We start from the raw sequence: 18,771 nt of genomic DNA, 5'->3' as shown, positions 1-18,771 counted from the left end.
GCACAAATTAGTGCAATTTCATACCGCTCTTTCATGAGATCATTCAGATGATATGCTATATCGGAGTGTACAATTACTAATATTTCCAGGCCAAATATTATTCATATGCCAGAAGGATTTACAGTTTCGTTTCATGTTTATGCGCCTTTATGTGAAGTTAGCAGTGACGGTGTAGACGTAAAATAATCTGCAATACAAAATGTGGTCGCGTTAATTGGAAAATACACATACTGTAACAAGACTCTAGATATTACAACGTTATCGCCAAATACCACAAAAAGGTTCCGATTTTAGGTACCTGTCTCGGCAAGGCATTTTACGTATTTGCCCACAACGATTCTGACGGTTAATATGCGATAGCGGACCCTTTAAAACAACTTTTTGATACAAAAGGTGTCCCTTTGCAGTCACAATGTAGCGCCTTCAGATTCCTGATCAATGTCAGATGGTGGCAAATTTATAAATAACTGGCATCTTCATGCTAGCACCTATGCAACTACATTACAGTATACTTATTACATTGCAAATCCTGGCATAAGCAAATTTCTTCATTTCAGTTTTCTTTTTGTTGCTGCCTTGCCAACGAACACTGGCCTGAGATTCTGTCAAAAATGCATGCATGATGGGTTTTTGTAGACAACATAATATATATCATATTGGAGTTTATGTTTGATGGAGTGGATGATAAGACAGAATTTGTGGGCGCGAATCTAAAGTATATTACATCAACACAAGCTCTGTGAAAAGCTTGTACAAACTATTTTATCTGAACGCTGATGCAGTCAGACAAGACGCTGATGTGAACGTTATTTTGTCAGTCGCTAATATGAGAATAAATCAATTGCAAGACAAACTGGATAGTTATGATAAATAACGTCTGTAAGGATAAAGAGTCAGCTAGCCTCACTACGAAAATAGCGATTACACTAAGATATACAATGAATAAGATAGATAATGCAACATTAGACATAGTCATTGGGACCAAGAGCATCAGACGCAACACAAGAAAAAGACCACATAGAAGGTAATGACTTCATGGACAAACAAGTCAGATGAAAATATTAGAAAACAAAAGAAGGCTGAAATAGTTGGTAGAAGAAGATTATATAGAGAACGTTGACTTGTTTATGATGGCATAGAAACTATACTGCATGTTATGGAATTTGTCTGAAAACTAGATCATATAGAATATCCGCCACCGAAGCAACATTTTGTTGATTAGCCATAGCCTATTAGAATCAGATGCTGGTTACAAAACAAAACAAATAGCAGAGGCACGCTGCATTGTCGTTAGGCATATCTGCTAAGACAGTGATATGTATCTAAATCCTAAGAGAAAGACCTACTATATTCTAGAAAAGCTTAATGCCGGAAGCAGTTTGTCTTATTTTTCTGTATATTATGAGCCTGATCGTAATAAAGAAGATCGGACAGAATTTACATTAAGGTTTATGTTAAAATATATACCATATGTTACCATTCATCCAAAGTTTTCAGTTTCATGTAGAAGCTATTTATTATTGTCAAGCGGCCATTTGTATATAAACTATTTATAAATTGTATCATCTTCGCCATTCTGTTCAGATCCTAGTCATCATTATTATATAAACAAAGGTAAAGGCAGCTCTAATTGTCTGAGTCATTAGTTTTGTCAAATCCATTATATAACCATCGTCTTGCTAATAGACTTGATAAGACTATCTAAGCTAGCTGGCTCGCACGACTGCTCTGTGTTCTATTAAAAATAGTTGGTTGTAGCTCAAGGTACGGTATTCCATCGCCTCTTATGATTTTCCCGATATCACGTTTGGAGGACAATATATACATCCGTATGAAAGTGAGCTAAAGTTGCAACGCTTATTACTCTTGAGAAAAAGGAGCATTGCCTGCGTTTTTTAATTGAAAAAGCGCGAAGAGAGCATATAAAAAGTCCATGGTGAGCCAGTACTCTGCATTCAACATACTACTGTTTTATACATATATTTACAAGAAAGGGAGACCATCCTTGCAGCCTTAAGACACCGATCAGAATTTGAGTGGTTAGTAGGCATGTAGTTTGGATTAAATCCTTTAATTAAATGAAATCATTTTTATACAATGGAGTTTTGTGATCTGATACAGTATATTACACAATTTTGTTTAGCAGGAGCATTTGTATCAGTCAAAAACTTCAATTTTGAATTGCATTTTCTCGTCCATTTGAAATAATGAGTACCATATATTAATGTTGTATTTTGTATTCAAAAAATGTAACAAGTAATTATAATTCAAATAAGATATTCAATTCATTTTTTTCTTGATCGTTGCACATCAGGGCAAGAGGGCAACTTGGTAATTCTATATTGTCTGTTCAGATAATATGTCTAGTGGAACATGTTCTTTGAGGTATATACAAATTTACTATTAACAAGATAAAGTACATCCTCAGAGAAACGAAATTTAGATACTCAGAAGGTGGAACATACTAAACAATAGTTTTAAATGATCTGTAAGTAATGCATCTCAATTTGGGTTATGGAGTTAAAAAGGCCCAAGTAAGGTAGATAATGTCAATTGCACAGTACAGACCTAAAGTGTCTTTATGTTATACAATAAATGGCAGTACCGTATTCATTCCCAACGGAAATTTAAGGTTTTATGATATTATAGGCAGGAGAGATGTTATAAACGACATTGATTATGTCTGTCAGATTAGAACACGCTTGGCAACCAAATAGATCGTACGCCACACATAGTGAACATCGTTATGTTCCACCAATGCTGTTTTTAAGAAGTTAACACACAGGATCTGAATTGACACACTAGAGCCATTCATGGCCACGCCCATTTCTGTAAACTTATCGTTGTATGGATCAACTTTGGGATTTTTCTCTTCTTGATATCGTCTGCATTGCAAAGTACGTTTCTATCGGATCTATTCGTAGTAATAGGTGTTGCATGCAAGTAGTATATATTTTAAGGTCCCATGAAAACACCTGACGAAATATTAACAAGCAAAATATTGAAATATTAAAGACCTTATATGTCCAGCTTGATGACGTACAATATGAGAACATTGGGGCACATTAAATTTAATAGCATATATTCATGTACTTTGCAACTGACCATGGAAAAGGATAATAAAATGGGGTGTGTTAATGTGTAATTTAAAGCTGCTCAACTAGTTCACAACAAGGTCTCTTGTAGGTTTCAAATGAAAGATTCGATAGCGCAGTCTGCACATGCCTATGCAGCGTAGAAGCAAATAGGTTAAGCATTGGTGACACTTGTACTTTATTTCTGCATTGCTCAGGCTTGTTTTGCTGACTAGACGAATATGGTAATCTATACCATATTCTTGATGTTGAAAATATTAATATGTTATAGTAATGTACTATATGACCTTCTGTAGAGTAATAACGGAAATCCCTAATGCTGGCAAACACGAAAGTGTCTGATGAACGATGAAATATGTTGATGCTAATCAACATTGGATACTGAGCTATCAAAAGAACCAATTATTAATGTCTACATGTATTTGACAGCAATATTACAAAAGAAAAACTGGCACGTCGCCAGGTTTTCCACTCTTCCAATATGTGATAGACATGACTCATTTTGAAAAAGACATTAACTGCTTGGGTTCTTTCTTTTCTGTAAACATACTGGTCTCAAGACCCCGTTTATTGGGAAAACCCATTCACGTGAATGATGCATGCTTAGACAGAATATATCTACAGCACATGATAAAGAAAGTAGGCGGGATGATCTCGTCACGGCTTTTTTCGGCAAGGATACGTGATTGGAAGAATCTCCATTACAACAATGGCTTTTCAAGTCAAAATACTTGACATTCTTATAAAAGAGAAGACATGTATATTTGAAACGAAATGGATGGTTGGTTCGTTTCTAATATTAGAATGCAAAACTTAAATTCATTTCCACAGCCAATACTATTTGTGTACGACAAATTTTTAAAAAAGGAAATTGGAGTAGTTACATAAATAAAATTATCATTTTTTTTGTATATCGACGTTGCATATAAATGGAGAAATGCAGAAATGGCACTCAAACAATGGTACATTCTTGTCCATTTGTCAATAGTTAATATTGTAAGACGGTACTTTATGTTCACATTTAGTTATAGGCAGTATATATATATATATATATATATATATATATATATATATATATATATATATATATATATATATATATATATATATATATATATATATATATATATATATATATATATATATATATATACATACATATATATATATATATATATATATATATATATATATATATATATATATATATATATATATATATATATATATATATATATATATATATATATATATATATATATATATATATATATATCATGCATCTAGATACAACGGATAAATGTTTCCTTAGTTACTTAAGGTATTGGTGTATTTAACTATATTTTCCTTCGCAATTTCCAGCCTTATATGATTTATTGAACTCTAAAATTGACATATTTACGTGGACACACGAATCACTTAATTTCATCATTCCTTTGAAAAAAGAGCGTAGTCCATGCATACTCCTACAATTCTGTATTATTATTATTATTATTATTATTATTATTATTATTATTATTATTATTAAAATCATTATATGTGATGATTAACTTAAAGATAAAGAAACACAGATAAGACAGGTGCACACCCGATAACACACCAATGAACAAACCTCAACACACACACACACACACACACACATATATCAAAGACAGAGAGAGAGAGATAGAGCGAAACAGACACATAGACAGAGAAAGAGAGAGACAGTGAGAGAGATTAACATATGTATGTATGGCATAACTGGATCTGTAGGTATAACGATGGGAATAACATTTTAAGTTTTGTGCAGATTAATCAAAACAGCTGAAACATAGATACAAATTTTAAGATACTGGTACATAAGTTATTTGATTGACTGTCATGTTTGTGTCCATTTTAAAGAAACAAAAGCTGAGCACATTCTTGATATAAATTTTATTTAACCGTGAGCATTAGCTGATCGTAAATGTTATAATGAAGAATGAAGGACAATAAAAGTTACATGCTTGTTATCCTTGAAGATTAATTTAAAAAAAAGACTTACGATGAAAGAAATATTTGTTGTAAATGTGTTCGTTGCTATCAGAAAACGTTTTACTCTCGAACTATGTCACTGTAGGATTTCATCTAGCACCTGTATGTGCGAAACGTACAATAAGTTACCATGCTCTATACATTCGTCATATAAACGTAGAATGAGTTACCATTGCATGCAAATTCGTCATATACAAGTGTATTTGAAATTAACCGTATTAGCTGTATCAGATCTCATTTATCATTTTGTTCTCCTTGCTTGTTCTTCCTCTTCTTTCGTTGGAGGTGTCCAGTCATCGCTAGGTTCCATGTCTTCTTCGTCTGAAAAATGTTTTTCATTTTTTTATCTGCTTGTTTAATTGATCTATATAAAGTAGCCTCATTATATTACTATCAATGGTTTTCTTAAAAGTTGAAAGAAAGTTGCTATAAAATATATATTTTTGGTGTACAAGATAGATTATCAAGGAGCAACCGTAAATAGTGCTTACATAAATATATTGATGCAACATAGAGATATAATCGTCCAACAGACAACTAATATAGACTCAGATTAATAGACAGAGTACAGAGTTAAGGAAAACAGATACGATGAGACTGCAAGGTGTTTACCTGATTCTGTTCTGACACATGTTGGATCATTCACTACTGGTCGCTTGATAGATGCGGCCACCACACCCTTTACAGGGTCGGGTATTTCATCTTCCTTCTTGGCAGCATTCTTCCCTATTGTCGGTTTACAACTTTTATCCTTATCCATCTTTTTCGTCTCCTCGTCAGTGTCTGCTTGACGGTCTGTCATATCCTGCAGAAGAAAGTCAACTGCTAGTCTTTAGTCATTGCTGTCAATAGCCACTGTAATGTGTTGGCTAAAAATAAACGTCTAGTTGAACAATATGAATGAAAGTTAACCTGTACGCTATCGGAATATTCAGTGACGAAGAAGATGAAAATATGGAGAAATATTTACCGAGACTAATGGCACAGGAATGATAGGGGGGCCGATGTCTCAAATCACCGCGAAAAAGACAATTAGCAGCAAGGATGCCAAACAACCAAAAGAGAAAATAATATCAATGCTTAATTATATATGAATTGATTTTAACGTTTAAAAACGAAGACGATGTTATTGAATACATGGATTAGTAGTATCGATACATTTTATTGAAATATGCACATTTTAGCAGGTGCTTTAGAAAGCAAGCAAATGTTAAAATGTCACTTAGCTGTTACGAATTTCGGTAAACAGTTATTTATATGAGATAATGCGAGTGACTATTTTTTTTATTAATTTATCTACAATATCATTTTGTGCAACTACGATTCAGAGAAATTAACATTATATCAGCAGGTGAATGCGTCAATGTTGCAAATGGAATATAATACGCAAAACTGACAAGTCGCATTTGATGTTACGGGTCAATGGACAATTGTTCTTCATATTAATAACAAATGGAGATTACGTTTGGGACCTTAAGACACACGTCAGCTTTAAAGTGTCTCTCAATCAAGTATTTTAAAGTATGGAATGCTTTGATTTTTTTGATTGTGCTTCATCTTGGAAATGAAATATAAACGTTAAGTTATCTATACAGGGGGTCATGAATATTTAGTAGGAAGAAGTTCCAAGCATAGCAAATAGCTAGTATTGTAATTTTAATTTCATCATTTAACCTCACCTAAATGTAAACAGTATTACCATTTGTCTCAAAGTTCGGTATGCATTGTCACATGATTCACGTATGGAATTTGTATTTTGTATATTTTTGTGACTAACACGTGTACTGCACGATACATTAATTCGCCTTATCTATAATCAGAATATGGGTTAAAGAGTGTTGCTAAAAACCAATGCATAAGGTCCCTTGCAATGATATCATGGAATAAGCAAATTGTAAGGAGTACTTGCCCTCAATGTTCAACCTTATCAAGTACATTATGTTATAACTGAAGACATTGTAAACATGATTCGTGTGGCCATGTAGTTTGCACACATATGGGCTCTCTGAAAATTCAATGTAGTGCAACGAGATTCTAAATAAGATCGGAAAGAGTCGAATCCTAGACAAATATTTGAGCATATTTGTTAATTGTACTTTCTTGAGAAGCACTTCGCTAGACGTTTTTCTTCTGCAAAAATACATTTGTTGTCGATTACAAGTAATATATATAGATAAATAGATAGATAGATAGAATGATAGAGAGAGAGAGAAAGAGAGAGAAATGGGGACTTGATCCATTGTTACTGCTCTTGACGATGCCTATGATAAGGGGAAAATGTTGATCTGTACCAATACCTTACATATCTCGATATATAAATTTATTCTCATGTTAGCAAAATATTTATGAAGAACCTTCTGGAAAGGAGATACATTTTTGGAATAGAAGCCACGTGGGTATATGATCATTGATCAGCTATTTGTTGCTCAGGGAGCGTTATCGACTAAATCAATGACGTGTACGTGTATTGGAGAGCAAGATTACAAAGCGTAACATTCTTTGAGATTGACAAGTTGCCCGATATGGTATTCTCCCGGTATGGGCCTCTCTCTTTACTGAAAACACATTAGCCTTATGATCCAGTTCATTACAAAAACCCAGGTGTGTGAAACTATCATACATGTCTGGACACAACATATTTACTGTACCCACTCCATTCTGGTTAACATGCGTTTTGTGATATTACTGGGAATTTCAGTGAGGGATTTGTACAACTTGTTTTTCTTAGTTGCCCAATGCACAACTACTACGATATCTTATCAGTATATTAAAGCACTGGAAAGCTTTTCCTACCCTTATCTTTGAAATACATGTTAATTTATAATGATTATGTTTGATATCTCGATGTTTGATTCGACTGCAACGTTAGATTAGTAAATGTGCATTATATTCTACGCACCAACACTACCTGAAAGAATCGTATAATTTAAAAGAAATCCAATTATTATTTTCTTGCGTAGATCCTTCATATACATGTCTGATGCATCAAGATAATAAACCTTATCATGTCTTACTGTATTATAGCTTGGTGTAAAGTGTTTAAATGCAGTTCTATTGTACGTGTGTCTGTACTAGAAAGAGAGACAGAAAAATAAATGACTCAGTTCATAAGAGACAGACAGGCGTTCGATTGATATGTATTTCTCAGAGAGGGTCAGTTTCAAACAACCTAGACTGAATACATAAGCGCTATAAATTCTTTTCCTAGTAGATGAGTATACCTTAACTATCAATACTTGTTAAAGAATGGTGGGCTAGAAAGGAAAGCTGCCACCGTTTTGGGAGATAGATCAGCACGATGTACAAAGAACAAAACGATCGCATGGCTTGAAAATATATTATGTGAGATCAGGATTTTTATTTCCAACAACATTCACTAAATATATGAAATTAAACTATTGCGTTCATCGCAGGGAAGCGCGAAATGTAAAATTAGTAATCACGCTCTATATATTCTACATCTAACGTGTTCAAGACTCTAAGAGACTTGTTGTATCAGCTGTATCGAATATGCTTGAATCATTTTTCCCTCCTTGCTCTTTCTTCTTCTTCTCTCTTTGGAGGTTTCCAATCGCCAAAGTCTAGATCGTCATCATCTGAAAAACAGACGAGATAATTTTATCTGAATTTTTCAATTTTTTATCGAAGTTAATACGTGTAGATACTTAATAACTGAATTATTAAACAGTAGAAGATAATTGATGCCCATAATGTTTATTTGAAAAACCAATCATCAATCAACAACAAAAACTGTAAGGCAAATTGACCATTATGATGTATTCATTGCTAAACATGCCCATTTTCTTTAAGTTTACGGTGAAATGCGACCCACAATTGATATCTAGCATAATAAAGTGTTGTATGAAGATGATATTTTATCAAATAAAACTGTTTCCTAAACTAAATGCAAATTTGGAGGACTTTACCTGAGTTTGTTCTGACGCCTGTAGGATCATTCATTTCTGGACTCTTCGCAGATAAAGCTATTATTCCCTTTACAACATCGGGTATTCCGCTCCCGTCTTTGTCAACGTCTTTTCCTGGTTTAGGTTTATTATTTATCATAGTGCCTATCTTATTCTTTTCCGCATTGGTGTTTGTTCGAGGGTCAGTCATATCCTATGAAAAAAATTAAGTACCAACAGATTAGTCTCGCCTGTAGATAGGCACAGTCAAATTCATTAGCACATTAATATATAATCTAAAATAATATCTACTTCAACAAGTAGAATCCAATTAGGATGACAAACTAATTAGATACATACCGGACGCTTTTGAGTAAGTAACACGGAAACTAAGATGATATAGTTACAGCGATTAAATAGCATGAATGAAGTGAGGGGAATAAATTGCAATGCGGAGATCTAAAACCAAGACTGAATAGATAATAAGCTGCGGGATTTGCACCTTAATGTGAATGCTAATTGATAAAGTGATCGCATGTACATTTTTAAAAACTTTCATTTATATATATGTATATATATATATATATATATATATATATATATATATATATATATATATATATATATATATATATATATATTCACAAGTCAATTTAGTTTTAATTCTTCGTTTGAAAGTGATGTTACTGAAAAGACAAGTATTACTTGCATCGACATATATTTGGTATAAAAAAAATGTTTGTTGTAATTCAGAACAAACGACATTAATTTTGTCTTGTAGATTCCATTATTTAAGATCGGGGGAAATAAGGACCCTTATCACTTTATCCTTTGATAAACTATGTAGATCTGTATCGACGTGAAATAACACGGACAACATTATTTTGATAACAGAATCAACAATTTGACTACGAACTTGAATGGAAAGTGAAACAAAAGTTGGTTTTGTTAACAGACGACATCTTCATCAGAAGAAGACACTATCAGGGAAAGTTAACAATGTATCCATGAATATCCATGAATCTCATCATTATTTTCTTTTACATTCAATAAACTTATTCACTATCAATCTTTTAATTTCTTATGTCCTTAATTCCTATACACCTTTCCCTTTGGTCTGTCTATTTACATGTGTGTATATCTATCTTTATGTTTACCGTTTCTATCAGCATATATAAAAATGAAATCTGAAGTATTTATGAAACTTTATATAAAATCAATATTGAATTTCCTGTTTCCAATATATACTCGACTTCTCCGTCTATACCTTTTTCTATTTCTAATTTGAACCGATGACAATTTTTAATACTATGAAATACAACACTCGTCTAGTTCAATATGCAACATTTAACATCATCATGTACGAACATCAATAATACTATATATATACTACTACTGCTACTACTACTACTATCACAGATAACTTATTTTGTATTAATAGTTTCAAATATACTCTATACATGTGCATGTATTTGACCCCAAGTCACACATACATGTTTCCGAAGTCGAAGCAGTGACGTCCGACAGCCTTCTAGACGTTTCCTGAATACTGCATAATTTCTAAACTGAACAGATGTATGCACAGATGCATATATGACTTTTGTTTCGTTGAACTAGGTGAATATGTTATATGTGTAATTTGAGATGACCCAGCCTGCTTGTATTTATATGCGAAATCAAAATAGTTCATTCCCTAAATTGGAATAAAACGTGGCTGTTAATTACATTTATTGCATACTACAGCAACGAGAAGACATCACTGCAAAAACGTAAATAAATCTCTAGGCATATTACATTGAAACAAACACACACACCTAACTTGACAACGAAACAGTTTTTATGATATTGTTTAAGAGTAACTACATCAAATAGACGATACTTATTGCTTGGGTCAATTTTGTAATAAAAACATGAAAGCTTTTTTTATATCATGGCATATTTAAAGATAATCATTGATAGGCACTAGGATACGTTGGTGCAGAGCAAACGGAAACTTCTATGTAACGATAACTATATAACTGTCCACAAGCAGGGCTAATTTCATTTTTTGAAAATGTTAAATTCAAACGATTAGATTATTGGACTAACATGGAACATTAGATCTGCTAGGCAGTAATGGAAAGATCCTGAATGGGAATTTAAGTATTTGAGAAATTGGACAGAAAAAGTCACCAGAATAAAGAGTGTTTGTGATGGAGTGATGCCGCTTGCATGAAAACAAAAAAGCATTGTTACACAAACTTCAGATGCTACTCTACGAAACTGACAAGGAAAACACGATGGATGTCGTGCAACCACGACAATAATTATGCAGAGTCTTGTGAGAGGAATAAAGCTCAAACACCTGAGGTATGTTTTGAATTTGCAGGGATATATATATCAAGTTTTATAAATAATTTAGATTTCATTTTTATATATGCTGATAGATGAGAATTATTCATTATTATCTTTATAAAAGCAGGTTGGATCGTTAAGTATAGATATTGGAATGTGGGTGGATATATATATATATATATATATATATATATATATATATATATATATATATATATATATATATATATATATATATATATATATATATGAGATATATAAGCACCCACATTCATATATATATATATATATATATATATATATATATATATATATATATATATATATATATATATATATATATATATATATATATATATATATACATAATGTGTGCTTATTTATGGTGTGTCTATAAGTAGCATGGATTAATTAAAATTTCGTCTATCCTCTTCCATATGTTACCAGTCATACATAAAGATACATGTGCTTATTATGTTAAGAACTAAGATTCCCAGTACCTTAGCACCCTAAACTTCAGGCTAAGCATATGTGCATAAATTGCAGATGAAATCTAAGTGTTTGACTTGTAGGATGAAATGTATTCAATGGAAGGGTCATGTGCCAAACGCTTTCTCTTAAACGTTTGCAAAACGACATATCAAAAATAACAAAATGAGATCTTTACGAGAGAAGAAAAACGTTTTTTTCTTCTTCTGCATGCTTCTTAACCACGCTATAGTACCATCTACTGACACTGAGTAATGCTATTATGTAACCTTGTCTTGCCCCTTTGGTCCCATGATTGGTGAGATTGCTAGCAGCATTTGATTTGTTTGATATTGTGTTTCCGGTTCAGCACCAGAAGAATGACACCGATCTCCTACGTAGGCTCGGTGAAAGACACAAAGTCACTAATGTACAACGATGACGTTGTTAAATGGACGGTGGGTTTTCCTAACGAAAATCATGTAGGGTAGTAGATACAATTTCGCTTTTGTTCCAAATATACATACGGGCAAGACCCGATATAACCTGTTTTTAAGTTAAAATAAAAAACGTAAAAAACCGCTATTTTTTCTCAATAAATTAAAATCGAAATAAAAACGTTCCAGTAGTTTTTAGGCAACACAAAAATCAATATTGTACTTATTTACACGCTACATACCAGTTTTAAAGTTTCAATAATACAAATATGAAAAAATGTCAAAAGTTTTAAACCGTAGTCCAGATAGCATTGAATTTTTTTTTACTCAATGTCGTTTTCACCATCTGACTGATCTGACCACTCTATGGTTTCCTCCATATAATAACCTGTATGGCCGATGATAAAAAATTTGTAAGTACCAAATATAAAAAACGCAAAAAAATAAATAACGTAAAAAAACCCGTTTTTCGAGGTAAAATAAAAAACGAAAAAACGTTTTTATCATCTTTGTTTTAACAAACCTCTAGGAGCTTGAGCACAACATGTTCCATTATAAATACATTATGCTGGCATAAGTTAGGCATATATTGAGCAAAACGTTCCCAATACAACATGAGCTCTACAACAAGCCGACTTAATGATCCAAAACATCAGTGGCACAACAGACGTAGTAGGAAATTCAACGAAGATAGAATTGAGCACCATACATCAAATTAATGACACTATGAGAAGACAATATTGTATATTCATGACGACCATGCAAATGGAAGATATTATTGGTGCAGTGAGAGCAAGGATGTTTACGTTCTCATAAGTTATTATGTATGTGGTTCGTATTTTATTGGTGCCAAATTGTATGGCGTTACCAATGCTCTTCATCTAAGCAATATTGGAGACACAATTCAATTACACATATATGAAGAGTGTGAATATTCTTCGAAATCATTACTAAAAGATGATACTAAATTGGTACAAATCTCCCTTTGTGCCAGGAAATAGATAATTGAAAACTGGAATTGTTCACGTGGGTAAATTTTCATTATTAAAGAAACTTTATTAAACTTAAATGATTCCCTCCTGTCTTTTGTATTTCATACTTAACATAATGTTGATAACATATAAAAAAGTGTATTTTTAAAGATTTCATTTGAACTAATATTAAACAATAATCGATCGTGTTGTTGGATATTAGAACTTTAAAACCAAGATTACAAGGTAATGCAACTTGTAACTATATAATAGTATCAGCTTTGTCTGTTCGTTGTTCGTTGTTTTTGTGATCATACCTTTAACATCGTTAACGTTTCATAGCTTCATTTAATTTAAGGTTTAACTTTTGTGTTCTAAACTATAAGAAAACCACGCTTGTCGCTAAGGCTGGCACTGTAACATAGGTTGTTTGTGATGTATGCATGGTTTATAGATTCTTGGACAGAAATTAAAATTTCTGTTTGCTTATTTGTATTTATCACTTATATGATTTGAAGGTAACGACGTGCTACGTGCTTTGTACATTTGTATATGTATGTATGTATGTATGTATGTATGTATGTATCTATGTATGTATGTATGTATATATGTATGCATGCATGCATGTATGTATGTATGTATGTATGTATGTATGTATGTATGTATGTATGTATGTATGTATGTATGTATGTATGTATGTATGTACACACAGAGCTTCTAAGTATAGTGTCGCTGTGATTTCTAATGTTTCGCCGAAGTCAATGGTTTCCAAACGTAAACATTCCGAACGTAGCATCAGGTACATAATCTAACGACAAAACGTAAACGGAGCATATATCCTGAACGAATCGCCATCTGATACTTGTTTGGTTGAAGAAACAGTTTGGTTTCCCATTACACCGTGTATTTACTCGCACAATGCATTCTTAACTGTGGTTTATGACTTTAGCCTCAGTAAGTAAGTGCAAATTTTTTATATACACTTGTGTATCTCATTTAACGGGAATAAAGTAATATTGAAAATTTCGCTAACAACATAAATACGCGTAGTTACTGGTTACTGTTATTAACACATTGCTTAATGTACGAAGGCAAAATCGAATATTGTCTATCCGTTTATGTCCTTGCTTCTATACTAGGTACGTTGTTCAATATAAATCGAATTTCTTTGCAATATTCTCTTTTTTCCAAGCATGTGCATACCTTTTACAAATACCAAGTTACGAAAACGTTTCAAAATTTGTATTCCTCATTCTCTCGTACTAGTTATTTATGATGCATGCTTTGAAGACAAAAGTAATAACAAATGTATATAATTCTTTCTTGATACACATACTATAGGTTTAACGGTATATAATTAAATTTATTGCATGTTCACTCCAGGAAGCTAATGCTTAATTTACAATTTTAAGGCCACGAAATGATACACTGATGTGGGTGAAATAGGCTAGTTTATCACTATTTAATCTTAGATGACATTTGGAATATACGTTTCCGTTTCCCGTACACTACTTTACGCGTTCAAAGTGTATTTTGTACATGTATAGACGTACCTCGGTCTCATCATGTGAATTCATATGCACACGTAGGTAACGTTTCATGTTGTACACATTTGCACCTATTCCTTAGGGTAGTGCAAGTGCACATTTCCCCATCTGTAAAATATTATAAAATGTAAAAGTTACGGCATGTGAGGGCATATCAAATTATCCACCCAAAATGTATCTTAAATTGTTCCTTCATAAGTGTGTTCATTGTTCACTTATTAATGGCTAAAACATTACAAGCATGGGGTCTCTAGCATCCATTGGATTAGGAAGAACCGGTAAATTATTCTGGATTGGAAGCGTCAAAATTGATTGCAATTTTGTTTAATGTTTTTTTCCTTCTCCATACAATCATTACACCACAAGCGAGGGTACCATAATGGATCTTTGGAAAAATGAGAGGCCAGTCGGTTTCATATTAATTTTCAGAACCATAAAAACGAGACTAAACATAAATTCATTATGGTGGAATTATTAATAGCCATCATAACAATATCCAGCTACTACCGGTTTTAACCTGAAATACCCTGCTAGAAACAGTGGTTATCACGCGGTTGACATATGCTTTTCAGGTTGGATGAGAGGCTATCCGCAGGAAAATAATAATAATAATGGAACTGACTTTAAATTAATGAAATATGCGTTAATTGTCTGTTATCAAAACACAATATTGTTTCACATTAACGATAAAACTGTCACCTACATCAAGGAAGCATCGGTTGAGCAGGAGGTGATGTGATAAAAGCTGAATGACTTAATGACTCAGCTGTTATTTCTTCCAACTTTCCCATGTTTGTATAAAGGGCATAATTTTTGGAGGTGGAGCTTGGAAAGTATTGGTTGAATAACGTAGTATACGAATATAACCGAATATCATTACGCTTGTTAGACGATATATTCTTGTAGACACTAAGAACATAATTTTCACAAGTGATTATTCTCTTGGACATATCGATACTGTGCATTTCCAAATATTCATATGTCAAAATGCCACAAAATGATCCAAGCTCTCACCGCAGAAGACGAAATCGTCGCGCAGCTTTAGAACGGAAAGCACTTGCTCTTACATTGCGTGGAGTATATTTTAAAATCATAAATGGGAGATTCCACTACAATGCATATTGTAGCAGAACGTGTTGCTATTGTGCTAGAACGTATGTATAGACGTCTGATTGAATAATTCAATTATGTTAACGAATCTTAGAAAGTGTGACACATTAATCTCATTACCTATTATAAATCCTCACAAAATCGCTTCATTTGTAATTTAAAAAATAACATTATTGGTATGTGCAATAGTACACTTTTCTTATACATTTAGGCTTTATTTATTTTCTTCAAACATCTGTTCACTCATCGTTTATATTATTGGTTTAAACATCAAATATATGTCTTGACCAGACTGATACAAATATATAGGACTTTAGTGGAATTATTTGCAATGTTTATGCAACTAAGCTTGATAGTCATTGTTAGTATTTAGTGATTGTTTCTATATTGAAAATACACATCCTTAGATTGAACGATTTTTACAGGCTCGGATTTGTACATGGAACAATACTAATCTATAGCTAAAAGACAAGTACGGCATGATAGTCGCTTTGGTACAGACAAGATAGTATAATTATTATAAGCATCCTATCTTAATATATTTCTAAGAAACTTTTATTCAAGCCTAACTTTGTGTCTTGGGGAATTTATCAACAAAATTGTTTTGATTAATGTTAGCACAGAAGCGAATAGAATCTTCATTCGTTCATTTTCCTTTACAAAACTATTACCTCCCAATTTTAGAATATCCATCCTGAGATACGTCTTGTAAATTAAACATATCTTACTATTACAGCTATTCCTGTTACTTTCCCTTTTTGTTCATATGTCATGTTTTATTGTGTTTCGTATTGATCCCTACATGTGTTTCAAATACTTGTTCCTTTTATCTTTCAGATGATCGAACCCGTGCCTTCTTCAAGTTCACGATAAATATTAAGTATTACGTTATATCTGTCCTAACTATTTTATCGTCTTTAATGTCGTAAAATGAATGCATTCTTTGAACGAAACCATGTCGATTGCGTTTCAACTTCATTGATTGACATTAATGAATAACGGTTTAAATCAATGAAGGATTTACTTGTACGTGCAATTTCAAAACAGGGAAAATTGAAATGTGTGAATCTAGAGCGAAAAGATGCGGACTATATATCACACATAAATGAACAAAGAACATTCACTTAGCAGTTCCACAGTGAACATACTTTTAATGTTGCATTCATGATTTGGTCAGATTATGTTCAGAAGATGTTGGAATTGTCAGACATTATGATAAATCACTGGTAAATTAAAAATACATTCGGAAGAGGGCTTCTTTCATCGGATGTTTCTTTTTTTAGATGAATTTGTTATAATTTAACTTTTGACCGTCATCCAAGTTTTACTTTTGTGTCTAAGTTGTTTTCATAAATGTTGTTTGCTTTAGAAATTATTCGTTTTGCTCTACAACATCTGATGTAAAATCATTCTTACTGTAGTATTCAGACTTTATTGGTTGGAATTATTTGTTCAAAAAGACCGTTACCACATCGCCACACAACAGGATACTGGCACGTTAGTATATGTGAGACTACAGTCACATCAATACCTTCAAAATCGGAGCTAATATGGAGTACCACTGGAATTCAGTTGGAACGTTTTACATTTGAATATGTGATAAATATTCTAAGACTATTCGTGATTTAATTTGCATTGCTGTAAGTTCTTTTTCAATATTCATCTGATATTCATGGAAATAAATGTTTTATAGAAAGTTTTAAAACCTGTTAGTTTTCGCTCTTTTTTGTTACTTAGTTTAAATCCACTGAGTCGTAATAATATCATTGCTAGTTTTAAGAAATATGAATTGGGAATGCAATCATAACTCTAACTCTGGTTCCATAATTAGAAAACGAAATAAAAATAGGACATACATATGAAAAAGGACATCATTTAAAATATTAAAAGCAACAACAAAAAAACATCAAAATGGACTTAAAACGGAAAATGACGGATAAAAGTAAAAATATAGATCAAAAACATAGATTGACAGCATTCAAGTATATCAAAACTTCACCGCCAAGACATCACTATCGAATATAAAAGAAACGCTAGCTCTGAGCGATTATAAAACGGTTTCATCAAGAAGGAAGGAAAATAAATAAACTCCGTTATTTTTTATATTTGATACAGCAATGATTACATGAGCGATCTGATGTCACCAATATATTGATTCCCGGCCTTTTATCTAAGTAGCTAGATAACTTGCTACCTATTCTGAGAATAAAATATATGCAGCTTTTGTTTACATCAATGTGTATTTATTTATGCATGCATTTTTGTATGTAGTTTTTATTGTAGTTTGCATCGATAGATTGAAAGACAGACATACATGCATATAGAGACAAATATGTAGATATATCGAGTCACATTTTCACTAATCTGATTATTTCACTATTTATTTATTGCGTAAATTTGCCTTAGACATTCCTTCAATGTTTGACACACAGAATAAAAAAAACAATAAAAATATGTTCATCATATTATATTAGGACTTCAAACATTTGTTAAGTTTACAACATATATGATCACAATGATAACAAACAATATTTTTCTGTTGCACAAATAAGTCATAAATCGATCCATATATAAATAAACATAAAATACAAGTAAAATGTCGCTTCATGTAAGAAAAGGAAATACAGCAAAATATGCAGCTTATGTGAATTGCTTAGAATTACCTTGTTAACAACTACTCCTAAAACATGAGACCAAATGTCATGATCTTAATTCATGGTCCATGTGCCGTAGCGATAAGATAAATATACAGTTCCTATATCCACTATAATCAAATAAATGATCATTAATACGGCTGGTAACATTTCGAGCAGTCCATCCAACTATTGTATAACTTTCAGTCCGAAATATCCAATAGAAAATTAATACATGTATTATTCCATGGCAAAAGG

General features: G+C 32.3%; 1 protein-coding gene and 2 long non-coding RNA genes across 7 annotated transcripts in view; 1 reads left to right on the top strand and 2 right to left on the bottom strand.

Annotated features, from left to right (window-relative positions):
• Window positions 1–4,994: 4,994 nt before the first annotated feature.
• The window catches only part of LOC149799271 (uncharacterized), a 277,158-nt gene continuing 263,381 nt past the window's right edge, over window positions 4,995–18,771 (bottom strand). The window contains exons 2-3 of the long non-coding RNA XR_016421129.1: window positions 5,721–5,913; window positions 4,995–5,429 (exon numbers count right to left, since the gene is read on the bottom strand). This is a non-coding gene — a long non-coding RNA (uncharacterized LOC149799271). The remainder of the gene's footprint in view (window positions 5,430–5,720; window positions 5,914–18,771) is intronic.
• Window positions 8,432–18,771, bottom strand: part of LOC149799276 (uncharacterized) — a 151,857-nt gene continuing 141,517 nt past the window's right edge. For 4 of the 5 annotated variants that reach the window (XM_089958581.1, XM_089958577.1, XM_089958578.1 and 1 more), the window contains exons 2-3: window positions 9,035–9,227; window positions 8,432–8,704 (exon numbers count right to left, since the gene is read on the bottom strand). In XM_089958581.1, coding sequence (XP_089814707.1) covers window positions 8,628–8,704; window positions 9,035–9,227 — 270 coding nt within the window. In that variant the 3' untranslated portion in view covers window positions 8,432–8,627. Of the gene's footprint in view, window positions 8,705–9,034; window positions 9,228–14,776; window positions 14,881–18,771 lie in introns of those variants that run through there. The other variant, XM_089958580.1, reaches the window with a different exon arrangement.
• On the top strand, window positions 15,557–17,585 carry LOC149799284 (uncharacterized). Its single transcript, XR_016420892.1, has 2 exons — window positions 15,557–15,924; window positions 16,718–17,585. It is a non-coding gene; the product is annotated as an uncharacterized LOC149799284 (long non-coding RNA).

Source organism: Sinohyriopsis cumingii, chromosome 5 (genome assembly GCF_028554795.1).
Source record: "Sinohyriopsis cumingii isolate HCF-2022 chromosome 5, ASM2855479v2, whole genome shotgun sequence".
Classification (NCBI taxonomy): domain Eukaryota; kingdom Metazoa; phylum Mollusca; class Bivalvia; order Unionida; family Unionidae; genus Sinohyriopsis; species Sinohyriopsis cumingii.
Note: the sequence above shows the minus strand (reverse complement) of the source record. Positions and strands in the feature narration are given on the sequence as shown.